General features: G+C 35.8%; 4 protein-coding genes across 4 annotated transcripts; 3 read left to right on the top strand and 1 right to left on the bottom strand.

The window, feature by feature from the left end:
* Window positions 1-1985: 1985 nt before the first annotated feature.
* On the top strand, window positions 1986-4860 carry ndufb6 (NADH:ubiquinone oxidoreductase subunit B). The gene is made up of 4 exons (XM_073843045.1): window positions 1986-2257; window positions 2431-2523; window positions 3206-3250; window positions 4692-4860. The coding sequence occupies exons 1-4, from the start codon at window positions 2078-2080 to the stop codon at window positions 4761-4763; spliced, it is 390 nt and encodes a 129-aa protein (XP_073699146.1). The 5' UTR covers window positions 1986-2077; the 3' UTR covers window positions 4764-4860.
* A 107-nt stretch (window positions 4861-4967) lies between these two features.
* toporsa (topoisomerase I binding, arginine/serine-rich a) lies at window positions 4968-9407 on the top strand. Its single transcript, XM_073843042.1, has 3 exons — window positions 4968-5546; window positions 5659-5724; window positions 6594-9407. Exon 3 carries the CDS (start codon window positions 6597-6599, stop codon window positions 9066-9068), a length of 2472 nt encoding a protein of 823 aa, XP_073699143.1. The 5' UTR covers window positions 4968-5546; window positions 5659-5724; window positions 6594-6596; the 3' UTR covers window positions 9069-9407.
* Window positions 9408-12228: 2821 nt separating this feature from the next.
* mtap (methylthioadenosine phosphorylase) lies at window positions 12229-22545 on the top strand. Its single transcript, XM_073843043.1, is given in 9 exon segments — window positions 12229-12314; window positions 14956-15042; window positions 15253-15311; window positions 15434-15601; window positions 17346-17448; window positions 17573-17651; window positions 17654-17811; window positions 21881-22003; window positions 22113-22545. Coding segments are annotated over 9 exon segments (840 nt in total). The 5' UTR covers window positions 12229-12290; the 3' UTR covers window positions 22152-22545.
* A 514-nt stretch (window positions 22546-23059) lies between these two features.
* cdkn2a/b (cyclin-dependent kinase inhibitor 2A/B (p15, inhibits CDK4)) lies at window positions 23060-26297 on the bottom strand. The gene is made up of 2 exons (XM_073843046.1): window positions 25928-26297; window positions 23060-24145 (listed from the first exon to the last, which is right to left on the bottom strand). The coding sequence occupies exons 1-2, from the start codon at window positions 26060-26062 to the stop codon at window positions 23894-23896; spliced, it is 387 nt and encodes a 128-aa protein (XP_073699147.1). The 5' UTR covers window positions 26063-26297; the 3' UTR covers window positions 23060-23893.
* Between the last annotated feature and the right edge of the window lie 1279 nt (window positions 26298-27576).

Here is a 27576-nt window from a genome sequence, read left to right as displayed (position 1 = left end):
CCATAATGAGGTTTGATATTCAGAATATTATACAGCAAGTTCAGCAATCTAACTTTCCTGAGGTGCAGCATGCAGGTAAAAATATATATATATATATATATTCTATAATGAATCATTTGCAATTTATATGTCATCCTACTATTGAACCTTAAATGAAGAAAGATACTTTTTGCAACCAGATGATGTAGTTCTACCAATAGGGCCTAGCATGGCTATGCTACGTGCTAAACAACAAAACCTTGAGCTGTTTTGGCGAAGATAGTGCAAAGGCAGCTCTTTGAGTAACGCGCGACCTCGTGTGGTATGTAGTAGAGCTCTTCACAGAGGACCCGAGACCCGAGGACCCGGGACCCGACCCGGGACCCGTACGGGTTCGGGTCTATATTTTAAATGGTTAGCCGGGTCCGGGTCGGGTCCAAATCTATTACTTCGGGTCCCGGGTATGTTTAACTTGTGTGTAATACCCGAGTCGATCGGAGAACATCGCACCTTCCAGTGTCAGTCACCACTTTGCACGTGTTTTGTAACTTGCATCTTGTAAAATTATGATAAGAAAAGTGTGAGAAGGAAATAAAAAAAAGAAGAAGATTAAATAAATAAATAAAAACGTGTGTCGCGTGACCGCAGCAGCGAGAAGCAGAGCGCAGGAGGAGTTAACGTAAACGGACGGTCGGTGATCATGGATTCCTTCATGAGTGATGTGAAATAAAAAGCCTTGCACATTTATTTATTTCACATGAGCAACAAAATATGAGATCGAAAATGAACAGTCACATTAATGTTGTCTGTGATGTTTACACTGCATTAAAATAACGCGCATGAAATGTTTCTATGGCAACCAGAGCTGGCGACTTTTACCAAAGACCAGAGCCATATAGCTGTGTCTCATTTGGAAGGCTGCGCCCTCCGGAGGTCGAATCCTCGGAGGTTGCATCCTCTGTAGGACGTGTATACGAAGTGTCCTCAATAGAGAAACTCTGCCAAATACTATAGAATACCTTTAAGGCCTTAAAGGGACTTTGCTTTTACTCTGCCATAGTACACATAGCATTCTTTCTTACGTTTATAATAATACGGAAGAACCATCTTGTTATATTTTAATTTTTTGGTCAGGCTCGGCTCAGAGAGCACAGTGATAATAGAAAATATGGTGGAAAAATACACTCTTTTCAGAATAAGCTATTTACGCTATCAAGCTGTCTCGTGCTATACGTGCGAATTCCTCCATTAAGTTTCATAAGATGACCACTAGGTGGAGCTCTAAACATATGTTTTGTATTGCTTTATCTTACTGAAGAAGATACTATTATTGAAGATGCACGCAGTAAAGTTTACCGCATTCATTGTTTTGTGCCTTTTTGGAAAAAAAAATGTTTAATTATAAATTAATAATATTAATTAATAATAAATTAACTAATAAATAAAACAATTGCGCCGAGTCTTTATTACAATCTGCAAAAGTATTGTTATTGTAGTTCAATGGTCATTCGTCACCGACCGTGACCGCGAGTAGCCTGCCCTAAATTAAAGCTGGAATAGTGGATTAAAAAGGGTCTTTCTGTCGGCAAGAGAGAAGAACAGCCTAACATGTAAATGTACTGAAGGAGGTCTGTATGCAACGCTACTAACAGTAGTTTACGCCAAAATAGTTTTGTTTTTTTCCTTCGCAACTTATTTATAGTTAATAACAGTTTGCTGTGCAATATGTGCCGATCGGGTACAGTCGGGTCCGTGTCTTCCCAGCCGAGTTCGGGTCCAACTAGTACATTTAAGGTATATTTCGGGTCTTCACGGGTTCGGGTCCCACTTTAAAATAAAATACGGGTCCGGGTCGGTTCCGTCCAGGACATTTACGGGTCTCTTCGGGTTCGGGTACGAATTTTTGGACCCGTGAAGACCTCTAGTATGTAGTGCATATCTTCACAATCGTTATTCGACTCCGGATCAGTAGAAGTCGCTGTGTAAAAGCGCGATATTTATGTTGATCTTCCTGAGTTCGCTTTGCACTCTGGGAGGTTTGTCCTCTTTGGATGTCATTGTAAATTCTGCTTTATTGGGGAAATAAGAGAAAATCAGTATGACTGGATACACACCGGATGAAAAACTCCGCTTTGAGCAGTTAACAAAGCTTCGGCGTCAGTGGCTTAAGGATCAGGAGCTTAGTCCTCGAGAGCCTGTGGTTGCCCCCGAAAAACTCGGCCCCATCGAGGGATTCTGGTCTAGATTTCTACAGCCCAAGACACTCTGGAGACTATACGTGAGTTTATGCCATATATGATCTATATATGTATATTCTGATATGTCTAGAGTAAAAAAAACGTATGCTGTCTGTGAGTAACATGCGTTAAACTGAATTCTCTGGGCATTTTCAAGGCAGAATAACGTTATTAACATATCATCCAATGTTGTCTTGTCTTCTGGATGAACCAGACATTTAAAGCCTACAATGCTGGTGTTTTTGGTTTGACGCGGATTCTGATTCCAGCCTGGATCGCGCATTACTATATGAAGTACCACGTCATTGTAAGTTCATTCTCCTGTCATACTTTTTCATCTACAGTTACACGGCTTTCATTCAACAGAAATGTAATTTGTGCACTGTCCTAAAGTGACACGTCCAAACCACAATAGAGGTTATAATTGTCATGGTAATTCTGAGGCTCTGAGCAAAAGAGACTTCTTTAAAAAAAACATTAAAAATAATATTGTTCAAAAACTTTTGACTGGTAGTGTACATGTATATTTAAAGTTATTTAAAGTTTTAAATTATATTACAAATATATATTATAGAAGTGTTTTTAGGGTGAATTCACATTCCAGAACAGTACAGAATGCTTGGTTTCAGTTGAGTAATAATTAATATTAATGTAGCATTTCTTTTAATTTAGTATAATGGAGATAACAATTAAAAAGCTTATTAGTAGTAGTAGTAGTAGTAGTATTAGTAGTGTCATTTTTTTTAACCCTAAACTATTAAAATATTGAGGGAATAAAATATAACCATAGCCTTTATGACTTTTGCTCTTATTTCAATGAATGTCAGACTTTTTCACATTTTTGTTACATTCAATAAGTGTAATGTAAATATTTTTATGAATGGTTGTATTATGTGTACAAAGGTTACAGATTAATTGTACCACCAAACATCTTTGTGCATTATCATGCTTAAATTTAAAGCTCAAATAGATATTTCTTGTTTCCACAGAAAATGCCGTATGGAATCGTTACTCTTAAACCCAAACTGTATCCTGTAAGTATATTTGGTCCAAACAATGGGTCTCATTCACTAATTGTGTAGATTATTTATATGTATTCACACATTCAAACTTTTTATGAAAGCTTTCCACCTAATTAACAACACGTGCTTGCGCACATGAATTTGTTCTTAACCTTGTCTTAATATTGCGGTGTGTTCACATGGGGCGTCAGCATCAACGCTTCCCATTGACCTTGAATGGGTGACGTCAAGCGTTGCCAAAAAGAATTGTGGATCCGTCGGCGGCGCTTCACTGGCGTTGCTCGCAGCAGAAGTTGAGAATTTTTCAGCCAATCAGGATCGCTCTATGCAAATACAGTAGCCAGGCGGCAGCCAATCACGTTCATCCTGTTCAAGAGCAGCAAACTGAGGATACATTTTAAAATGGAGGAGAAACTCATTATTGCGGTGGGCAATCACCCGGTCCTTTATGACCAATCGCTTTTTATGTATCGGGTTTCATACCGGAGAGACCAGGCGTGGAAGGAGGTGGCAATTTCATTGGCTGACGCTGCTATGACCATGGCATCAGTGCCAAACTTCAGCCACGCCTTCCGTCAAGCTTTGACGCTGATGCCCCGTGTAAACACACTTAGAGAATTTGGAGTATTCTAAATGAGCGGCCATGTGCACAAGGTTAGTCATTTGCATAAAACACGCCTAAACCATATGGATATAGGGGCTTTCTGCACAAACTTTCCTTTACAGCATATTTTCACTCTTGTCAATGATACTCCACGCAACCCCATATAAGGCTGTCTACAGTTGCACTCTCACCAGATCTTTGAGCAAGTCTGCAGTCCTCAAAATTAGTACATACTCAATAAAATGTATATAGACCCAGTTTACAGAGCTCTTATTAGCTGGCCGCACATTCATGTTACTCAGAGAAACCTTGTAGCTCTAACGCAGGTTTTTCAGCCATTCAACTATTTTCTCTTGTGGACTATATGTAAATGTCTTACATGTGAAATATCTTATTCAGGTCAGTACTAAATAAAGAAATAATAATAACACGCATTTTGTATGATCTCTTACATTTTACAGATTCTGCAAGGTGTATGTAAACTTTCAACTTCAACTGTTATATAGATTATTAAGACCAGCCATTGTGTGCTTTCAGTTGTTCCTATTTAAAAAAAAAATTGAATAAATTTTAGTATGAACGTTTTAGTGAATTTTGATTTGTTCGTAAAAAAAACCTTCATAGACTTGTTTTACACACAAATGCTTAGTGAATGAGACCCAGTATTATCACACTAATAATCAGGTGTTGTTTTGTAAATTAGTTTCAAATAATCATTAATTTTGATGTTTCTGAATGTTCTCAAACACACCTTATTTGTGTGTGTGTGTGTGTGTGTGTGTGTGTGTGTGTGTGTGTGTGTGTGTGTGTGTGTGTGTGTGTGTGTGTGTGTGTGTGTGTGTTTTTCAGGGAGACACCATTTTGGAAACCGGAGAAGTTGTCCCAGATCTTCCTGAAGCAGACGGTCATGGTCATCATTAAAGATGCCAGTTTATATTCAGTATAGACATGCCTGTCAGCACTGGTTGTAAAAACATATTTGTGTGTATACTATGTCAATAAAATTTATTATACAGAGTCTGTATGCCTATTCTGTGCCTTTGAGTGACAGTAACACATCATTTTGGGAAGATCTTCAGATAATTAATATTAAGCTAATTTAATTTAAAAAAAAATCCTTCACAAATCTCACATGCAGTAAGTTTTGTATTATTTTAATTAAAAAACACAATGAAAAGCTAAGAAACAATAAGGGGATTAAATCTAAAAAGTGAACTATTTAAGTTTGTTTGAATATTAAAATGCTAAATTAGAATATTATTTACCCAAACTTTGTCATTGCTATTTAATCAATAGTTCTCAGAATTGCCTGTTGGTGTTTTACTATTTTAAAATTATGAAATGAAAAGGATAAAATACAACTAGAAGGAACTACTCTAATATGTCATTAACGCTTAAAAATGCGCTCACTTTGGACGTTAGTTTTTCGTTTGGTTGATGGGCTTTTATTTTGAAGTGAAAAACAGGAAGTTCTGAAAGCTTGACAGCATTTCACTTCCGAAATGTTCTTGTTTTGTTACGTCATGAAGACCAACGTTGCTTATGTAGACCGAATGAGAGTAGTTGTGTCTTTTTTTGGTCGTTAATAAGCGGTTTTTATATTTACAGCTGTAAAGGTGTATCAATAATCCGTCGGATATAATGCATTACAGGTTTCTTGGATGTCGTGTTATGATCTTTGAAACGGCGCTGGTTTGTTAGGCAGTAAGTTATATTATCTTCAGGTCAACATGTTTTTGTGGAGTCTGTGAAACATTACTACAATTATTATACAGTACAAGTCATAATGCTCTTTTGTTTGTTTCGGATATTAAAGCGAGATGCTCCCAGCGGAATTCAGAGGATCTACGTACTCCGAAAGTTTCAACAAATACATAAAAGAGTAAGTTTAAAATATAATTTCGAAAGAGATAATTTCGTATTTTTTCTTCGCTTATATTTATTAAAGAAATGTATTTATTGCGCTTAAATAAACACAAAAGCCGATTTGACACCTTATAGATGTGTTTATATTTGTCAAAATAGTAAAATACCAACATTATGCTATTTCTGTCAGAAATTAGTTTATTACTATTAAGAAAAAGTAATAATAATGTGAGTCTGGACCACAAAACTAGTCATAAATAGCACGGGTATATTTGTAGCAATAGCCAATACATTGTATGGGTCAAAATTATCATTTTTTCTTTTATGCCTAAAATCATCAGGATATAAAGTAAAGATCATGTTCCATTAAGATATTTTGTAAATTTCCTACTGTGAATATATCAAAACTTAATTTCTGATTAGTTATATGCATTCCTAATTACTTCATTTGGACAACTTTAAAGGCGATTTTCTCAATATTTAGATTTTTTTTTGCACCCTCAGATTCCAGATTTTTCATTGATTGTATCTTGACCAAATATTGTCCTATCCTAACAAACCATACATGAATTCATGTATAAATCTAATCTCTTTTTTTAAATAAATTGACTCTTATGACTGGTTTTGTGGTCCAGGGTCACATGTGAGTAAACACGAGCACAAAAATACTATTCATTTGGACGTATTTACTCATCAAATGATTTGGCGAACAGAACATATTTAAATATTAATAAACGATGGAGCTTTTTTGTTAAAATAATCATATTTTCCCCTAAGAAATGCTATACTGTTGAATATGGTTTTCTTTTCCAGAGTTTTTTTTTTTTTTTTTTTTTTTTGCAAATGCAAGTAGCCGAATAATAATTAAAATATCTCTTCCATCAGATTATGGCGTCACCACAGATGAAGGAGCGCCTATCAGGTGCGGTGTTAAACACTGTATCAAAAGGGGCATCTCCAGAATCAAAATGCCCAATATGCCTGGATCATTTCAAAAACATATCATATCTTGATGTGTGCTTACACAAGTTTTGCTTCTGCTGCATCCGTGAGTGGTCGAAGAACAAAGCAGAATGCCCCTTATGCAAACAACCATTTAATTCAATTTATCACACCATTAAGTCCGAAGATAACTACCAGAGGTTTGACCTGCGACCAACTGAAAATGGCTCATTTGGCAACATGGCAGGGCAAAGATTCAGGTATCGCACCACGCTTACAGGCGACCGCAGACCAGCACTAAGGAGAACGTCTCCTCCTCCTGACCATGGGGTCATATTTGAGGGCCTGAGAGGAACTCTTCCACAACGGCACAACAGAGATCTCCATAGCATGTTAAGGAGGTTGGCAGTAAGACAAAGAAGAGAGAGAGCGGGAAGGTCTGCAGAAAGTCTTCACGATCAAGAAGTGGTTAAATTCAGACGGGCCTTGTACAGAAGAGGCGTGCGAGTCCAGAGCGTGCAGGATGGTGGCCGTTCCAGGGAGACTTCTGCAGAGTTCTTTAAAAGAAATCCTGCTTGTCTCCACAGGCTTGTGCCTTGGTTGAGACGAGAGCTGATTGTTCTGTATGGTACTCACGGTTCCCTTGTCAATATAGTGCAGCACATCATCATGACTCTGATCACTCGACATAACTTGGATGACCAGGCTGTTGCACATGAGCTTCGACCCTTCTTGCTATCCCATACAGAGCACTTCCTGCATGAGTTTCTAAGTTTTGCTCAATCCCCGTTCAACATGGAGGCATATGACCAGCGTGCCGTTTATGACTTGCCTCGGCCCTCTGGAGAGAGTAGCAGTTCGGAAACCTCTGTGATCGCCATCTCTGAGGATGAAGGTGATTCTTTAGTGTCAGGATCCCAGGGCTACGCCACTCCTAGTGTGACCTTAAGCCAAACAGCATGGGATGATGAGACCCCAGGGCCATCCTACTCTTCAGAGCCATCTCAGGTATTACCTTTTCATGTGCAGGACTCGGATTCTGATAGCAGCGTAGGGGAAGCAATAGTGTCTCTTGCTGCTGTGCCACATCAGGACCGTCCAGCAAATACTGGCACTATTGTGGTGGAGGAGGAGGAGCATTCTTCTGGCAGTGATGAAGACTGTGTTATTGTTGGCTATGTTAAACCAGTGTCAGAAAGAACACCAGAACTTGTCCAGCTTTCTTCTGATTCAGAACATTCTGAGCAGAATGCAGAGCTCCGAAGCCCTCGGCTACCCCAACACATTCGTTTTATTTCAGAGTCTGATTTGTCTCCCACTGACACTCAGAGATCCTTGAGGAGGCCAACTAGATGTTCCCGCTCCCCTGAGAGCACCTCTAAAGATAAATATGGCAGAAGGCATCATGAAAGGGAGTTGTCGGGATCTAGAGAAAGATCCTCACACAGCAGCAGGACACACTCCTCCTCTCGTAGTAGGAACCACCCATCGTCTAAAGAAGAGAGGCATAAGCGGAGACGAGAAAAAGAGAAAAGTCACCATACCTCATCTTATTGGCATTCATATAGCCATTACAGTCAAAGAGACAGCAGCAGAAGATGTTATACGGAGACACGCTCATCCTACACCAGCTATTACAGCAGGGTTCTTGATCACTCTCGCTCTAGCTCGCGTAGTAGAAGGCGAAGCAGGAACCCTCAGGATAGAAATCGCTCAAGGAGCAATTCTAGAATTAAGTCCAGCTCATCCAACCGTCAGAACAGAAGTCGCTCAAAGAGCAGATCTAGAATCAAGTCTTGCTCCTCCAACAGTCAGCACAGAAGACGCTCAAGAAGCAGTTCTAGAGTCAACTCATCCAACCATCCGAACAGAAGTCGCTCAAGGAGCAATTCTAGAATCAACTCCAGCTCCTCGCATCAAACATCACGGCATGATGAACATGGCAAGAAAAAGAAATACAAATCAAAGCATCATGAGGAACCCTCAAGTAAAAGTTCTAGTGAACCGTTCACCGAATCTGTTAAGGATGATGCAAAAAAGAAAAACAAGAAGCATCACAAAAAGGTCAAGAGGAAAAGCAGGAGTCCGAGCAGAGATGAAAAATCTGAGAGCCACAGTCGGAAACATCACAAGAAGAAGAAAAAGCACAAGAAGAAGAGCAGGAGGCATAATAGTGAGGAGAGGGAGGGAAAAAACAGCCCTGTTCTCATTACTATTGCTAGTGACAGTGACAGTGCTGACCCCAGTGAACCCTCAACTAGCAATTTCTGTGCAGTTGGCCCTATTGCTACAATAGCAAACGATGCTACAGAAACTCAGCCGCTCATATCCAGATTTCTTGACATGAAGCAAGAGTCCACTGCTGAAACTGAATGTAGTTCTTCGGGTGATGCAGGGAATCACCCCCAGACAGATTAACGCCAATGCCTTTGTGAGTTTGTATGTTTGGTTTAACTGAACCCCTCATTTTGTGACAAATAATGATTGACAAAGCACTATTGTTGTAATGCCAACATTTATTTTCAGTGTTTTATAAATTGAAAAGGGATGGGTTTTAAATGTGATTTTGATGTGAGGGTTCCCTTTTTTCTTTAACATTTGTATAAGATATGTGTACATTTGCATTTGTGGTTTTGAAAATGTGATTTTGAACATTTCAAACTGCCCTATGCAAATGAGTTAACAGTCACCAATTTTCAAAGTTTAGCGTCCCATTTGTATGGGGCTGTCTCAAATAAATCAAAAATGATCATAAAAGTGTGTTTATTTACTAAATGCATAAGTATACTTCTATATGTATGTTTGCTTAAAATAGTCTGAAAGCAGTTTCATGCACAGGCATTCATTATAAAATAAATGAATTATAAAACTGAATAAGAGAATTCTGACTTTTTTACTCAGAATTGCATGATATAAACCCACAATTGCAAGAAATAAATTCAAAAACTCGAAATTCTGTTTTTTTTTTTTTTTGTTTAAATTTGTAAACTTGTAATTTTTCTCAGAATTGTTGGATATGTTCTTGCAATTGCGAGTTATAATTTCAGACTTGTAAGATATAAAGTCACAACTCTGACTTTTTTCTCAAAATTGCATGATATAAACTCACAATTGCGAGAAGTAAAGTTAGAAACTCGAATTCTGACTTTTTCTCACAAATGTGAGTTTGTATCTCACAATTCTGAATTTTTTCCTCTGGATTGTGTGATACAAACTTGCAATTATGACTTTTTCAGAATTGTAAGATATAAACTTGCAATTGCAAGTTACAAAGTCAAAATTGTAAGATATAAAGTCACAATTCTGACTTATTTCTCAAAATTGCATGATATAAACTCACAATTGCTAGAAGTAAAGTCAGAAACTTGCAATTCTGACTTGTTCTCGGGATTGCGTGAAACAAACTCGCAATTCTGACTTTTTTTTCTCAGAATTGACCATATGCACAGAATACTTCCTTGTTTTAGACAAGTAGAAGTAATTTCTGGTCAACTGTACTGTGCCGTAATAGGAGTGTACTTTCCTCATTTTCTTTACATAATCCATTCACAATCGAAAAGTTTTGTTTGTCTAAGAGGACCAAATGTCCATGTATACCATTTCAAGATACTATACTAGTAAATTTATAATAAAACGAAAAGCAAAACGTCTTGAATAAACTAGGGAGTTGAAATGGCAGCTGCAGCCAATGATTGATCCTCTGCTGCCATCTTCTGGTTGTATGGGTAATTTCATGTCATTTTTATCTTAAAAAAAAAGTTGTTTTCCATTTATGAAGGAAAAGTGAATATTTGAAGTGAATTTTATTGCACAGCTGTAGAGTTCAAAAATAATAAAGGCTTTAAAATATTACAAGATCTTAAAAATGTGTTCATGACTATGAAAGACTGTGAATGGATTATGTAGAGAAAACGAGCTAAGTATACTCCTATTACGGCACAGTAAAGTTGACCGGAAGTGACTTAGCTGGCGTGCCTGAAACAAGGAAGTAATCAGTGCATATGTTCATTTGTGAGATATAAACTTATATAAAGTTATAAAGTATAGAGTTATAAAGTCACAGACTTTTTTTTCAACATTGCATGATACAAACTCACAATTGCGAGAAATAAAGTCAGAAACTTGCGATTGTGACTTGTATCTTGCAATTCTGACTTTTTCTCAGGATTGCGTAATACGAATTCGATATTCTGACTTTTTTTCTTGGAATTATGAAATATAAACTTGCAATTGTGAGTTATAATGTCAGAATTGTGTGATAAGAAACATTTGTGAGAAATAAAGTTAGAAACTCACAATTCTGACTTTTTTTCTCCCAAAGGCAAGTTTGTATCACACAATTCTGACATTTTCTCAGGATTACGTTATATTAATCCTCAATTCTGACTTTTTTTCTCAGAATTGTGAAACATAAACTTGCAATTGCGAGTTAGAGTCACAATTCAGACTTTTTTTCTCCGAATTATGTAATATAAACTCACTAGTTAATATCTAACAATTCTGACTTAACTCCCGCTTCTGTGTTATAAAATCAAAATTGCGAGTTCTGAATTTTTCTCACAGTTCTGAGAAAAAAAAGTCAGAATTGTGAGTTTATATCTCTGAATTCTGACTTTATAACACGCAATTGTGAGTTTATATCACGCAATTCTGACTTCATTTCTCAGAATTGCGAGTTTATATGTCATAGTTTTGACTTTATAACTTTCAATTTTTCATACAATTCTGAGGAAAAAAGTCAGAATTGCGAGATGTAAACACAATTGTGAGAAATAAGGTAAGAAACTTGCAAATCTGACTTTTTCTCACAAATGTGAGTTTGTATCTCACAATTCTGACTCTTTTTTTTGGGATTGTGTGATACTTTTTATTAGAATTACGTAATATAAACTCACAAGTTTATATCTAACAATTCAGACTTAACCCCCACTTGTGTGTTATAAAGTCAGAATTGCAAGTTCTGAGTTTTTCTCACAATTCTGAGAATTTACATCTCACAATTATGACTTTATTTCACAGAATCGTGAGTTGATTTCTCAGAGGTCCGAGTTGTGAGTTTATATCTTACTCTTTTGACATTATAACTCGCAGTTGTGAGTTTTTATCACAATTCTGAGAAAAAAAGTCAGTATTGTGAGATGTAAACTCACAGTTGCGGGAAAAAAAAGTCAGAATTGTGAGAAAAAAAGTCGCAATTACCTTTTTTTTAATTCAGTGGTGGAAACGGGCTTCCATATATGACATATGATCTCAAAAAATTAGGCCTACACGGCTATTAAAAAAAAGTGATCTATGTAAAAAAGATCCATTGTTTTATGAGACAATACTGCAAAATATGTGCAAAAATGTGAAAATACTTTGCAAGGAGTATTCCTACCACATTATGTAATATTTCATATACATTTCTTTAAATCCTGGTGAACTCTTTTCTTCATGTTAATTACACTCTTTTATTGACACGTGTTTCGTGGGCTAAATCCTGCACCATATTTTAAACTGTTGTCCAACTTGGATCCCCAAATGTTGGGTGGGTACTTCACCACAGTAGGTGGCGCTAATGCACTCCTTCTTTTGCGCAGCGCCATAAAACAAGAAAGAGCAAGGAAGCTGATGTTGTATTTTTTTTACACGTGAAAGAAAATGGCATCGAACAGTCACGTAAAGGTAAATTTAATATTATTATCATTAAAATATATGGGTGCACACACATGGAGAAAATGTATGAAAGAAAACAGTTTGGGAGCTGGAACACTGCAATGTTTTAACATCAACACGCCACTAACCAAATGTTGCATTATTAGGGATCTGACGTGAAGATTAAATGTATAATAATATCGCTGTGTTGTATACAGCACTTATCTTTACTTCCAGTGTCAGCAGCACGTTTCTCAATTCATAGAGCATGAAAATCTGGTATAACCACATGCTTTACCGTTAAGCACTTCCTAGTTCTTTGGAGTCGAGAGACCAATGCCATTAGGTAATAATGCGAGTTATCCTCAAGGGGGCGCCCTGGGACTCAGAATGTACGTGTACTTTGTTAATATTTCTGAGGACGTGAATAACGTTGTTTGATCGTTTAAAATGGATATCATTAGACTGCAGACTATTTTGTATACACAATACTCTTCACTTTATTCATTTTTAGCTGGTAGGAAAGGAGTTTCGGTTGTGACAGTTAATGTAAAAAATCATATGAAGCATACGAAATATATGACAACTACTATCCTACATTTGGGTTTTCACCGTTTTAGTTGTTATTGTTTGTGATCTATTTAGTATAATGGCAACGTTCATAAATATTATTAAACATTAAAATTAACTAAAATAATAATTTAATCAAATAAAAATACTTCCATCATTTTCATGTCAGTAGATATACTTGTTTTGACTCAGACCTGGCTGTACTAGGCTGCAACACACTTCAATGGTATACTATTATAATGCTAAAAGTTACAAAACAGAATAAACAGCTGAAAACAAAAAATAGAGTTGTTGAATTAATAAATTCCAAAAAAAAGAAGAAGAAAAAAAAAAAGAACTAGCATTATGAAACGGGTGCCATTTCCACTTTGGAATTTTAAAAAAATTCATCAAGAACAAACTTTCTATAAAAAAGACTACAACTTAAGAGAAAAAGTTAACCCTCCAAAAAATATATTTTCCCACCTCAGGCACAAACTCCTTATTAATATTATCCTTTTTCTTTAGGCAAGGGCACCATTCTTGTACCACCCCGTTACGGAGGATATGTATGCCATTAGAGTAGTAAAACATGAAATATATTTTTAAAATTTTATGTTTTCCTAATAATGAATTGTCTCTTTTTTGCAAACCATCAATAGAGAGTCTGTAATTTAATAAAAAATTTAATTGTTAAATTTAAAAAATCTTTAAAAAATTAAGTGAGTGAATGAATGAGTGAATGAAAGAGATTGTGAGAAAGTGACATAGTGAGTGAGATGGTTAGTGAAAGAGATAGTGAGTAACACGTGTGTGAGTGATATAGTGAGTGAAAAACTGAACCAAACATGGTTATGTTAACAGAAAATACTGATTAAAAATTGATTAGAATTGAAGTGAGAATGGGAGATCTACAGAGAACGATCGAAGCAATGCAAATATGTGCATGTGTTTGTTCGTTCATTTGACTTGAAGCATTGCTGCGCACTAATCAAAACACACCTGCATGGTCACCCTACCTATATTAGAATCCTATATTAGAATAGTTTCACACATCTTATCATTCAAACAGGAAGCAGATCCATACCATCACGTCCATTACCACCCTGTCATAAAAACGGGACGTGGTGGTAAATTTCATCCCAAAATGGCCGCAGATCTCCCATGTGGTCAAGTTTCTCACCTAGCATACATGCATTCAGTCTGAAATCTGATTTTCAGTACATTAATAATGTAAAAGAATTAATAAAAAACTGTTTTCCCTATCTACTTTGCGTGACAGGGTGGTTGGGTTAATCTTGACGGACCCTGTCTAACATGAAAAAAACATCAAATTAATAATGTTAAACAATGTCAGTTTTGCCTGCTTTTTTTTTAGGTGGCCGTAAGGCTCAAATGATGTCACTACCTCTTTGTGATGTCATTTAAAGCAACAGTACATTAATTATAGATAAAACAAGTTAGCGTGACGGGGTGGTAAGTTAAAATGAGGGACACACACAAATCATAAAATATTTACAAAAAAGTAATGTTTTATTTGAATAAATATATCTTGTGTAAACAGGGACACACATAAATTGCTGAAAATAATAAAAGTTTGAAAAAAATCTATAACTTATTTGGTGATATTTTAGATGAAAATATCATGTTGGTCAACACGGACGTGGGAAATTGTACTAATGAAAAATGATCACAAAATAGTATGTTATTTTTTGAGAATAGTGTTTTATCATATATCATGTTAACAAGAACACTTGAATTAATAACTTTAAGCTTTGAAAACACACTTCAGGACATTTTTTGTGCCTTAAGCATTGTGCCTTCTTGAATACTTGATTCTGATTGTTAAATTCTGGCATTTAGCGGTCAGATATTTCCTAATGTTCGTCATTGTCTATGGCAACACTGTAAATCAGAGTGTTCATCTGAGTATCTGAAACTAGCACTGCATGACTCATGTATCATGCAGTATAGTAAATGCAGTATCACAGACTTGCTCTCTCTCTCATTGCATACAAATGCAAATAGCACCATTTTGCATCTATATATAATGAATATAATGTAAACATGTTTTAATAAACCACATCCTATTTTGTCACAAAAAAATATGATGTTCTCATAGATAGGAATAATTGGTGGATCTGGTCTTGATGATCCAGATATCCTGGAAGGAAGGACAGAACGGTATGTAGTCACACCATTTGGAAAGGTGAGTGTCTCTGCATTGTGTCTGCTATACTTTCTAGCATGCATGATTATGGGAGAATACATTTGTAAATGAATATGCATTTGCTTTAAACTCATCATGTGAGTAAATACATCATGTGTTTACAATAATAAGTAACAGTTGTATTGATTGGCACAGTCAGTAGTGTATTTATTTATACTCATTTTTCTTTTTATATGTCTCTATTGACAGCCTTCTGATGCTCTAATTTTGGGCAAAATAAAGAATGTCGAATGTGTACTTCTTGCAAGGTAATTACACTGGGGGTATATACAATAGAGAATGCAATGCTTTGACTTTTATTTGAAGTATCTACTGGTTTTATATTTATCAAGAACAGAAGTCTAATCTAGAAATTTCCCCCCTCTACAAGGCATGGGAGACAACACACCATAATGCCTACCAATGTCAATTACCAGGCCAATATTTGGGCTTTGAAGGAAGAGGGCTGCACTCACCTGTTAGTCACCACAGCATGCGGCTCCCTCAGAGAGGACATCCAGCCTGGGGACATAGTTTTGATTGACCAGTTTATTGATAGGTTAGTGGTAATTTCTCTATAATGATTTATCATCACAATTTTAATGTCACACTCACTTCAAAAGACTCTTTTAAAAAAACAAAAAAGGTGGACCATTAACAATTGTGGAAAACAAACAACCCTGTAAACTTAGGTACCTGGAAACACTAAGGGATAGTTCACCCAAAAATGAAAATTCTGTCATTAATTACTCACCCTAATGTCATTCCAAACACAATATTTTTGATCAAATCTGAGAGTGATCTGACCCTGCACAGACAGCAATGCAACTGAAATGTTCCCAGACCCAGAAACATAGTAAAGACATTGGTAAAACAGTCCATGTGACATCCGTGGTTCATCCTCTTTATTCAACATTTGTTCACCTCCAAATCACATATTCCACCATTATCAAAAGTACTACAACGTGCGTAAACAGTGCATGTTCTACACAAGCAGCACCACACACATACGCTGTTTACTTGCAGAGGCACTCTCGATAATGGGAGGCGTGATTGGGAGAAGAAGAACTGTTGAATAAAGTCATTATTTTTATTTTCTTTGTGAAGAAAATTAAAAAAAAAAAAAGTATTCTCGTAGCTTCGTAAAATTAAGGTTGAACCACTAATGTCAAATGGACTATTTTAACAATGTCCTTACTATGTTTCTGGGTCTGGGAACATTTCAGTTAGATTGCTTTCTTTTTGGAATTCATCATAAATATCTTAATTTGTGCTCAGAAGATGAATGAAGGTTTTGCGGGTGTGGAATAACATGAGGGTGAGTAATTAATGGATGAATTTTTATTTTTGGTAAACTATCGCTTCAAAACCCTTTGAACACAAAACCCTGGGAACATAGGAATGACCAGCAAACATCAAAGGAGTTCCTCAAATTATTTTGTTCACTCCTTGATTAAAGTGCACTCAACTAACATGCATTATCTAAGGATGAATGTATGAGTGAGACATAACAAACACAACAATGCATCCAGACGTTATCTCAAAAACTATATTGATATGGCTAATTAAACCAGAATTTTTTGATTTTAGATCTTTGTTTTTTTTCTGGTTCTTGTTTTCCAAATAGTAGTAATCAACATTAATGTTCAGGGATAACAATTAGCTTACATTTTATTTGATTTTGAGCAATTTGACCTAAAAACAAGTACCTCTGTCTTTAGAATATCTTTAAATTCATTGAGCCATGCAGAGTAAAATAATATCAACGGGTGACCAAACTGCTGCTCTGCTGTTTTTGTATTTTAAATGTTGTATCTTATTAGTCTATTGCCCATGACGGCCAAAACATGATTGTTAAAAAAAGGCATGGTGGAATGACTGCAACCATGCATTTTCAATGTACATTATCATCTCAGTTCTGGAGCTCCAGGAGCTTTTGGTGTTCATTTTTATGGGAATACACCCCAGGAAAAACCAATGCACCATCTTGAAATTTGAAAACCACAGTATGCTCAACCTAAACTTGGACTTACTTGGGTAGCAACCAAACGAGCTTTCTGCGACAGGCTTTCTGTCTTAACAAAACTGCTTAAATTGTAGCCAGTTCATTGTTAAAGTGAACATTGTCCTGTATGATGACACCTTAAACTTCAGGACGCAAGTAAAGCATGATATGTCTAGTGTTCGATACTTGTGATACTTGCTTTTCATCTGGTGTGCATCTTATCAGTTTGGTTCATATTCATATTTCATTTCCATCTTAATTTCCACCCCAAAATGTCACACACCACCCTGAATTCAAGGACCACAAAACGTGTCCAGACATTCTATGACGGGCAGTCTACCAGCCCCCCAGGTGTGTGCCACATCCCTATGGCTGAACCTTTCTGCAGCAAGACTAGAGAGGTCAGTGACATTTCCCAACTCTCTGTCTGTCTGTCTCTCGCTCTCTGTCCGTCGTATTGTTCCTCTTAGAATATTCTCATTCTTATTCTGTAATTCTTATTCCTTTTTCTACCTTCTCTTGTAGGTGCTCGTGGAGGTTGCCCAGGGACTCGGGGTGAAGTGTCACACCCGAGGGACAATGGTGACCATAGAGGGTCCTCGTTTCTCTCTCGGGCAGAGAGCCTCATGTTCAGACAATGGGGGGCTGATGTCATCAACATGACCACAGTACCGGAGGTGGTTCTTGCCAAGGAGGCCGGGCTGTGTTATGCTAGTATTGCAATGGCTACTGATTATGACTGCTGGAAAGAGCACGAAGAGGCGGTGAGCAGATAGAAAGTTCTGTCTGTGTATGTTTGTACAGTATGTGTGTGTACCTACTTATCCATATTTTATGAACTACTTTGTTTTGACAGAAGTGGAAAAAAAGAAAAACAACATACAGGCGTTGGACACCTGGGAAATAGGGAATGTTTCTTTATGAAGGTGTTTTACCACCATTTGGCTTAAAAGGGATAGTTCACTTTACTATATTTAATGATAGTAAATCCTGTCATTAATTACTCACCCTCATGCTATTCCAAAGACTTGTTCATCTTCGGAACACAAATTAAGATACTTTAGATGAAATCCAAGAGCTTTCTAACCCTCCACAGACAGCAAGGATTCTTCCACGTTCAAGGTCCAGAAAGGTACCAAGAACATCGTCAAAATAGTCCATGTGACATCAGTGGTTCAACCGTAATGTTATGAAACTACGAGAATACTTTTTGTACACAAAAAAAGGCTTCACCCTAAGCACCATTTTGGAGAGTATCGTGATGTATGCGCATGCTTTCCTCAGCATATAAACAACGCATGTGCGTAGTGCTGTTGATGTACGCCACGCTTTGTTTACATGCAGAGGAAAGTATGTGTAAGTGCCATGATACTCTCTAAAATGGTGCCTAGGGTGATGCAGAGGAGAAGAATTGTTGAATAAAGTCATTATTTTTGTTTTTTGAAAAGTATTCTTGAAGCTTCATAAAATTACGGTTAAACCACTCATGGTCCATGTTCTTGGTACCTTTCTAGACCTTGAACATGGAAGGACCCTTGCTGTCTATGGAGACTCAGAAAGCTCTCGGGTTTCATCAAAAATATCTTAATTTGTGTTCCGAAGATGAACGAAGGTCTTACAGGTTTGGAACAGCATGACAGAATTTTCATTTTTGCTTCTCACGCTTTTTTCCAAACCTGCCCACAGTAGTTCATTAATATTCAAGATAATTTGTCTGGGTAGGGCAGATGCTGAAATTCATCCTGGTGCTCTAGTTCTCCAGGTTTTATGACCATATTGTTTGCATTTTAGCATTGGTGTCAGTGATTAAATTTTTAGCGGTTGACTTTTATGGATGCTGGCTTTGGGAAGCTCTCTGTTGTTGGTTTTTGTGGAAACAGGGTCTTCAAGGTCAAGTTTGAGGTTTACTGTCACTTCATCCTCCTTAGTGTTTGACCGTCCCTATCATTCACCTTGGGTATTTTGTACACTTTCCTTCTTCGCTGATGAGTTCTTGTCATGCTTTATGTATGCATTCATAACCATAAAGACCAGTGATGTTAAAACACCAAACAGTTGAGATGTTAAGGTTACAGATGCTCCTGCTGAATGGACTTCCATGATTTTTCTTTTTTGGAAGTCTCACAGGTTACCTATTTTACCCATGGCTTGTACTAGACACTGCTGAATACAACTACACTGATATACAACCTAGAGAATATAGACAAGTAAAAGATAATAAAAAAAAATAAAAAAAATGTTAACTTTTTTTCATAGTAGCGTGCACAAATGATATTAACCTCTGCAATAATTTTGTCCAACCTTAGTATAAAAAAATAAAGCACTTTTTTTAATGTATAAAGATTTCTTTCAGGGTTTCAGTTAGATTATAATATTTATACTATAAAAAAATTTAGTTGTTTCAACTCAAAAAAATGTACTTAACATTTTTACTTTTCCAGTTGTCACTTAAATTAACATTTTGTAACTTAACATTTCAAGTTGACTGAACTAAAAGTATTAAGTCAGCGTATTACAAACAAATTATTAACAAATAAAATGTTGAAACAACTTTTTGAAACAATTTTTTTTACAGTGTAATTAGCTATATATAAAAGCAATAATAGTCTTGAAAAAGCCCCCCCTTAAAAAAGTCTAAACATTAGACCTTACATTGTTTTGTGTTTTTTTTTTCTTTCTCTCTCTCTCTCTGTGTGTGTGTGTGTGTGTGTGTCTATCTGACTGTCTTTTAAGTCAGTTGAGTTCACGCCAATAGTTTTTCAGCTGCACACTTCTGATGTTACTCCCACACAGACCAAAAAAATGTCTGTGCAGGAGACAGACTCATAAATGCGTGCAGGCAAAAAAGCATAAGATTTCCTCAATCAGAGCTAAGTGAATGGACAGCGTTTCAACTAGAGTCCATTTTGTTTTCAGCATGGAACTGAAACTATACCAAAATACACAGAATCACAAGGATTGCATGCTGGAACAGTGTAGAGATAAACCAAGCCCACAGAGACCATGCATGAATAATTTTTCCATCTCGTTTTATCTCGGAATCATGATTACAATTTTGTAAATGGATTTTTTTTTTTTAGGTATTTTATAAATGTCTCCAAAAAGAGAAAAAAGTAACAGTAATTTATGTCTAATATTAAACTCTATAATATTAAAAAATATATTCTTTTCACTTTTACACTAAGTGATTTATTTTTACTATTTAAAATAGAACTATAAAAGTAAATGGCCTGATTAATAACTAAACCGAGATATTTTAAAAGCTAACATAAGTAACTTGGCCCTCTAGCAGTTAAAAATAATACTGTATGCGTCTTGCGAAATATCATTGTTTTGGATGTTCTTTTGTTCTGCTTCTCTGCAGTGCACTGATGAAGGTGGTTTAAGTCACAAGTGTACACAGGAATATAGGACATTTTAACAGAGCAGATAGAAAAAAAAGTTTATTTTTACAACTGGTGATTCTCTAAATTTGCACTTTTTTGCATGCATGGTCAATTTTCCTGGTTCGTTGTGACAGCAAATTTTCAGCTTCTGTTTACCGTTAACAACGTGACACGCGTGGGCGAATGACTTATGCAATTTCCCATGAAATCCATTGCCCTAGGCTTACCTGACTAATGCCCTTTCAAGAAAAAAGTAATGATTTTCATGTGGAAATTCAAAACCAAATACTCATTTTGCCAGCAGAATTAATAAATAAATGCAACCTTGGGCCCACATAAGCCCAGTTATTTTATTGGTCTTTATGTTTGTGGTAAAAACTTACTTAAAAAAAAATGTATATGAAGATATTTTTTCCTTTTTTTCCAGCACTGCTGCTTGAAGTGCCATAAATGGAAGCATTTGTCTCTTTGTTACACATGCCACATGTTATTAGAAAAGTTTTTTTTTTTTCATTTATTCATTTTCATTCTAACTAGACCGTATGTGTTTTGACAGTGAAACGATGGTGATTTCCATTTCAGAAAAACAACATCATAAAGGGCAAATGTGTTCAACATTGTTTATATCTTCTTACTTAAGAAGGATTTTAAGAGGATATTCCTTTTAAAGTCAATAAACTTTCTGCAGATTATTGTTTCCGATAGCCGGACGACCGGTTAGGCTGGTAGTTTTCTACAATGTTTACTTCCCCTCGCAGTTCGGAGTCCTCCTTCCGAGTTCCTGCTGCTGACCTCTAGTTTTCACTCCCCACTTCACCACATCCTTCCGTCCCTGTCCTGTATTCTCATTCTCTCTCTGACTCTGACTCATGCACAGATAATCACATATATTTTTCTGCCAACCAATTAGTCAGTTCCTCTAAAGGAAAACATCGGTGATAAAAAAAAAATAGTTCAGTTTGCTTTCTTGATCACACAGATTTTTCTTGTTGCTGTCTTAATTCAGGTTAACTGTAGATCCTGACATTGTGCATTCAAATTCTACGGAGGACAATGTAACTGTAGACAGCTAAATAGCTGACAGAGTCTGGCATTAATTACAGACAATAGTCCATCTGTTGCTTGAGCATAAAATGTCTTCCAGTTTCAGTTTTAACTTGTGACAGGTTATTCATGACTCACGGCAACCATATCTGTATTATCTGAGTGGCCACAGGCAAACGTGAGAGTCATTGAGACGTAACAGTCTGATATCTGTTTTGAGGATGTTGTTTGTAGAGGTAAAGTTTCATTTTAAGATGTGATCATTTCTTTTTAAATTGCATTGCTCTTTTCACTGCCCAGTCATATATTAATAGTTAATGATCTCTTGCTTGCTGGTCTATGCTTTTAATGTGCCTTTTATTTTTCTAATATTAATAAATAATAACTTTTTTTTTCATTCTAGGTGTGTGTGGACAATGTTCTGAAAACCATGAAAGAGAACGCAAATAAAGCTAGCAGCATCCTGCTCACAGCAATTCCGCAGATCTGTCAGATGGACTGGGAGAGCACAATAAATGCACAAAAAGTGAGTTTAAAGCTCTTTAAATTTTAATGACTGATTTTTTAAATATATGACATCTATACTGAGTTGACATGGCATATGATATTTGTTTTCCTTTCTTTTTGTTGTCTAGATGATGTCACAGTCATCAGTAATGTTGCCCAAACATTAAAGTATCCGGCCATCAAGATGTGGTGCCCACAACTGCAATCATGCATCTGTAAACAAGTGTGATGACATTCTTACTACTATTAACCTAAATAGAAGAAAAGAAAATCAAAAAGTGGGGGTTTGTTTGTCATCCACCCTGACATGGCTGTTATTGTTCTCTCCAAAATAGTATTTGTTTAAAAATGTAATTAGAAATATGCATGAAGCATTGCTAGAGGTCAAGATCTATTGATTATCACACTGTTTTTCAGTGCCTTTTAATAGTAGCAGTAGTGTTGTTACACCACGAAGTACCTTGGATATAAATCAAAATATAAGTATATAAGTATTTTGGTTGGATATAAAACATGTCTCTCATAACCACAAATAAATATATGCTGTTTTCCCTATGAAAAGTGTGTGGGATATTTTTCATTTGTGCTGCCTTTCAGTGCATTGCTGAAATCCCTCCTCCATTTTGAGTCAGCAACACTTTTGCTTTTCCAGAGTTTGGTGAAGAACAGATGCATATTTGCTACTGAAACTGGAATTTTAAAACCTTGGTTGCTTGTCAGAAAAAAAAAAATCTTCAATATTTTCTGTGCAGTGTTTTTCCCTCAAGCAATCATTACAGATCAGATGTCTGTGTATCATGTTTCTTTTATTAATGTCTGCTTCAAAATGGAGGACGTCTAACTTTGATTTCTGATCTAATTATTTTCTTTTCCTTACACAAGATTAGATCCGCTGCATGTTGCCATCCTTACTGTCCCCTTGTTGTATTCGAATTAATACGTAGCAGTCTCGTTGCTAATATGTATCTCTTTAGAGATAAAGCCTTAAGTAATATGTTCTCTTCAAATAACCAAACGTTTGTCTTTTGCTCTTAGTTAAAAAAGGTGTTCAAAATCAAGTTTTAAATAATTACACCTTTCTTTCTTTCTTTCTTTTAGCTGTATTATTTCATATAGGTTGTACAGGTTATTTACAACAGCCAGGAGGTAAAACTGTAATTAATAAGGCCTACAATTAAAATAACAAACTTTGCTTTCCGCACAATATCAATATTATTTTGAACTCAAAGCTGGCGTGGCGATGCTCGAAAGAACCAATTTTATGCGTTACAAAGAAAACGAAAATTGGTGGCTTAGCCTAAAGAGTTGCATTTATTGATCATAAAACATCATTAACTTAACGAAAATATCTTATTTACAAAAAAAGAGAACTGAGAAATGTATGTAAACCAAAATGTAAGCAAACACATATTACTACTGCGTTGAGCGCAAACCTAGAAAACGGACGACTTCGTTATCTTTCCTCGATTTGACTCATTTTAGCCATATCATTCCACATGCTAAAGAACAAATATTTTGGAGATGTTAAATAATTAAATTTTATCTAGCCGTAATTCTGTGTGCAGGCACTTTTGAGTTGGGTGAAATTATCATTAATGCTTCAGATTTAAAGTTGGGGTTTCTTTCCGTAGTTTTTGATAGGGTTATGCCGCATTACAAATGTGAACTGTGAACCACAAAATTCCCACAGGAATTAAAAGTAGGCCTACTTAAAATGTTTAATACTCCAAACAGCATAAAAATCCACAAACAATAGCCTATTGTAAATTCTTACAAATCTTAAACAATGAAAGTGCGTGAACTGCTGCGCTTATTCTTATACTTCTTAAAATATAGCCTATAAACCATTCCGTCATACTAAGTGATAAATCTGTAGTTGAAGAAGAAGGAAAGAAAAAAACTTTAGTGTTTAAATACGACTGAGAAATTCAACCACGTCCACATGGCCAGTCTGCAGTGCCACATCCACAGGTCGCAAATTGCTGTAATCTGTTGCATTGGCATCAGCGTTAAAACGGATTAAAAGCCGCACGGTGTCCATGAATCCTGTTCTGGCAGCATCGTGCAAAGGAGTGCTTCCTGTCCCGGGATCAGCCACATTAGGATCTGCTCCATATTCCAGCAGCAGATGAGCCAAAGGTGTATTACCCATCATCATCACCTGTGGCGAAAAAACACGTGTAACATATTCTCTAGCAGGCAAATATTGTTAAGAGTGTCTACTTTTTGGTATAAATAATTTATCGATCGTTCCTTTCGATATATATGCAATATATAGGCTAATATGCGCCTATTTTAAATGTCACTATTTGAGTCGCTAAGAAACAGATTTTTTTTTTCGCTCGGTAAGAACAGTGTAGTGCATATTGTAGGCTATGACAGTACTTTGGCTAATAATAATAATTTAGTAATAAATCGCGGACAGTTTAACTGAATTTATATAGCCTAATAATATAGCATGCAGGTTGTAACATTTGTTTTTATTAGGCTATTAGGCCTACTTAATATTGTTGTAGTTAAGTGCGTATCATGATGTGCACTTTGTGATAATCTTGAACATATTTCGTTAAAATTAAAAAGATTAAAATGTTTTACTTATTTTACCAATTAGGCCGTAAACTCAATACAGTGTATACCTAATCTAATCTACATTTTATTATTTTTTGCTGTCTTGGCATTTGTGTCTCTTCGTTTTAATCTTGCTAAACTACAACGTCTTCAGGCACTTTATTTTTACCTCTTCTTTTTTTTAATCCTGTGCAGAATGGGGAGAAGGCAATCGCAACAGTTATAACTCCATCATTTGAACAGACTAGAAATGAGCTACGAGGTTAAATTAGTTTTTACACATGGCCACCGCCCTCTTGAATCGACAGCTGTTAAAAACTGTATAACAATAATAATAATAAAGGATTTGCAGGACAAAAAGTTTGAGTTTTACGTCTAGCTTATTTTATTTGCAGTTACCTCACTGAGGCAGGATGGTGAATGTTGATGGGGGATAGTTTTTGAAGTAATAATAATACGCTTTTTCCTCTTTATTGTTTTATTCCAAAGACAAATGCTATTGTTTGTACAGAAACTGCATTTTTTACATTCTTAAACACTCCCAAACAATACATTTAAAACCTGGTAGTGACAGAACTCTTTTGACACGAGTTTAGCTACAGTTTAGCAATAGCCTAAATTGTAGCTAATAGGCTAGATTTAAAAACTACTAAAATGCGACTTTGAAACACTCCACAATCTGTGAAACTCACATAGGACCTACTTTTAAACATAGACTTTTAAAGTAGCTACAATTAATAGGATGGGATTTTTTTTTTATTGTGAAGCACATGATTTTATGTCGTCTTTTGTGAGTGAGAATCTTCTATCAATTTGCTAAAACATCGCAACTATAACTACAGTACATTTAATACAAATGAAACAGTAAAGATTTAATAGATTTTTACCAGGTTAAATGTGTCAGACCATTTACTAGTGTGTTTTTTTTTTACAAGAAAAATGTTGCAGGCTTAAATACCTCCAAAAAGTTAGGATAAATACATTATACGCTGAAAGGATACATTATTGAAATATCAATAATGTTCTAATACATTGTGGGAATGAATACTATTAAAATAGATTTTTCATCGACATACTAAAAGTTATTACAATTGCATTATAGTCTAAATATGCCGAAAATGTTTTCAATTAGTTGTACTACTCTGTAGGATAACGTAAAAATTAAATCCAACAAAATAAAAATATAAATAAAAATGAAATCCGAGTGTAAGAAAGAAGCATGATCCTAAAGCTATATCAAATAATTTGACCTTTCGTACAATATTTTTTAAGTGCCCTTTGTATTTTTATATTTAATATTGTACATCTGCAGTCCGTCTTATGTTACGCATGCTGTACTTGTTTATTTATTCTTAAAACGTGACTAAAACCCTACCTGTATAGATGTTCTTCCAAATTTGTTAACGCCGTTGACATTTACTCCGTTAGATAGTAAAAACTGAACATGGTAAGTGTTTCCAGTTGCGGCTGCTTTGGTCAGTTCATCCTCGGCATGCATCATCTTCCTCATCAGTCCACTGAAGGAATTCGCTTTGACAGGTAAATGCAATAAGGATGATAGGCTACTGCGAAAATAATCAGAGTTCACATTGCATTTGAATTTTCTCTGGCGCCAGACGAAAAGGGATCCTCTGTGCTGTGTAGATGCCTTAAATCGACTCCTTGATAAAGGTGCTATGTCTTAAAATTATTACACGTAGGGAGATATTTGTTCGGACTTGTCTCTGTTATGAACGTCATGGCAAACCGTGCTGCAGTAGTGCACTGCGCATGCGCATTCATGGAATGCTGATCCAGGAAGACGGAGCCACAACAAGGCAGTAAGGAGAGTCTGTCAGTGTTAAATACGGCTATTACGTATTTTCTTCGTCGTGTCAACAGTCGCAATTCCAGTATACTATACACAATTGAGCAAATCAATGCAGTAAATGGTGTTTTGGTGAAGCTAATCGGGAGGAATGGTTAGCGTTAGCCTACCCAGAAAAAAAAAAAACATTATTTTTCAAAGAGTATGTATTTTTGTAGATAGATAGAGATAAAGACGCGATGCTATAGCTAACATCGGTGACTCACTCACCACCCCACATATCTTATTTTATTATTTAGTATAGCCTACTCAGTAAAAGATGGGACGCGTGAGCAAAATCATTCGTAATAAAATATACATTTAGATTATATTTACATACATCGGTGACTTTTTTATCTTTAGTTTTTTTTTTTTTTTCCTCAAATGTTTGATTAGCTGCACAATCTATTATATCTGCACGGTGCTGTACAAGGACGGGGAATTCCAGGTTTGGTGCATTTATTCCGGCCTGCTTTTCATTGCTGTACACTATATAAAAACTCGAAAACACCAAGACTAGGCTACAGGTAGTAGTTTTAGCATTATTAATTTTTTTTTTTTTTTTTTGTGCTTCGTTTGGTTGTAGTATAGATTAACATTTACTGTTCTTTTATGTCAATGAAAACAGTTAAACCAGTACAAAATTAATTATAAACTAAACTAGGCTACATAATCATCTGCCAATGCATTGGATGGGACTTTATCCAATAGTCTGTGCATTTTTTTTATTTTTATTATAACCTCTTTAGTTTACCATGCGCAGGTTGATGATGCATTAGCCAATGTGTTATTGAGGGAAATAAAGAGGAACATTTGCTAATTTATTTTTCATAGCAAGAAGCCCCCCTTCTAAAAATTGTACAGAATGTGTAGCTGACTTTTGATATCACTTATCACTTGTGTGTAGCCTATTCATTTGAGTAAATTTATTATATAACTTATGCAGGCATATTAATATTTAACTGTCCATATTTTAGGGGAAGATATGTCATATTAGCAACAATGTGAATTCAAGTTGAATGATTTGACTCAGTGTTTTAATGAATTGTGAAGGCCTGGTTTCACAGGCTAAAACTAAGCCAGAATTAGGCCATAGTTCAAAGTACATTTAAGTCATTTTTATAAACATGCCATAGAAAAAAAATACTGGTGTGCATCTTAAGACAAAACAAAGGCAC

This window comes from Garra rufa, chromosome 6 (genome assembly GCF_049309525.1).
Source record: "Garra rufa chromosome 6, GarRuf1.0, whole genome shotgun sequence".
Classification (NCBI taxonomy): domain Eukaryota; kingdom Metazoa; phylum Chordata; class Actinopteri; order Cypriniformes; family Cyprinidae; genus Garra; species Garra rufa.
Note: the sequence above shows the minus strand (reverse complement) of the source record. Positions and strands in the feature narration are given on the sequence as shown.

Coding starts and splice junctions, on each gene's coding strand:
- toporsa (XM_073843042.1), top strand. CDS start 6,597: ATGGCGTCACCACAGATGAAGGAGCGCCTATCAGGTGCGGTGTTAAAC.
- cdkn2a/b (XM_073843046.1), bottom strand. CDS start 26,062: ATGAGGAAGATGATGCATGCCGAGGATGAACTGACCAAAGCAGCCGCA. Junction 24,146..25,927: donor TTGGAAGAACATCTATACAG/GTAGGGTTTTAG, acceptor TTTTCGCCACAG/GTGATGATGATGGGTAATAC.
- ndufb6 (XM_073843045.1), top strand. CDS start 2,078: ATGACTGGATACACACCGGATGAAAAACTCCGCTTTGAGCAGTTAACA. Junction 2,258..2,430: donor AGACACTCTGGAGACTATAC/GTGAGTTTATGC, acceptor TGGATGAACCAG/ACATTTAAAGCCTACAATGC. Junction 2,524..3,205: donor ATATGAAGTACCACGTCATT/GTAAGTTCATTC, acceptor TTGTTTCCACAG/AAAATGCCGTATGGAATCGT.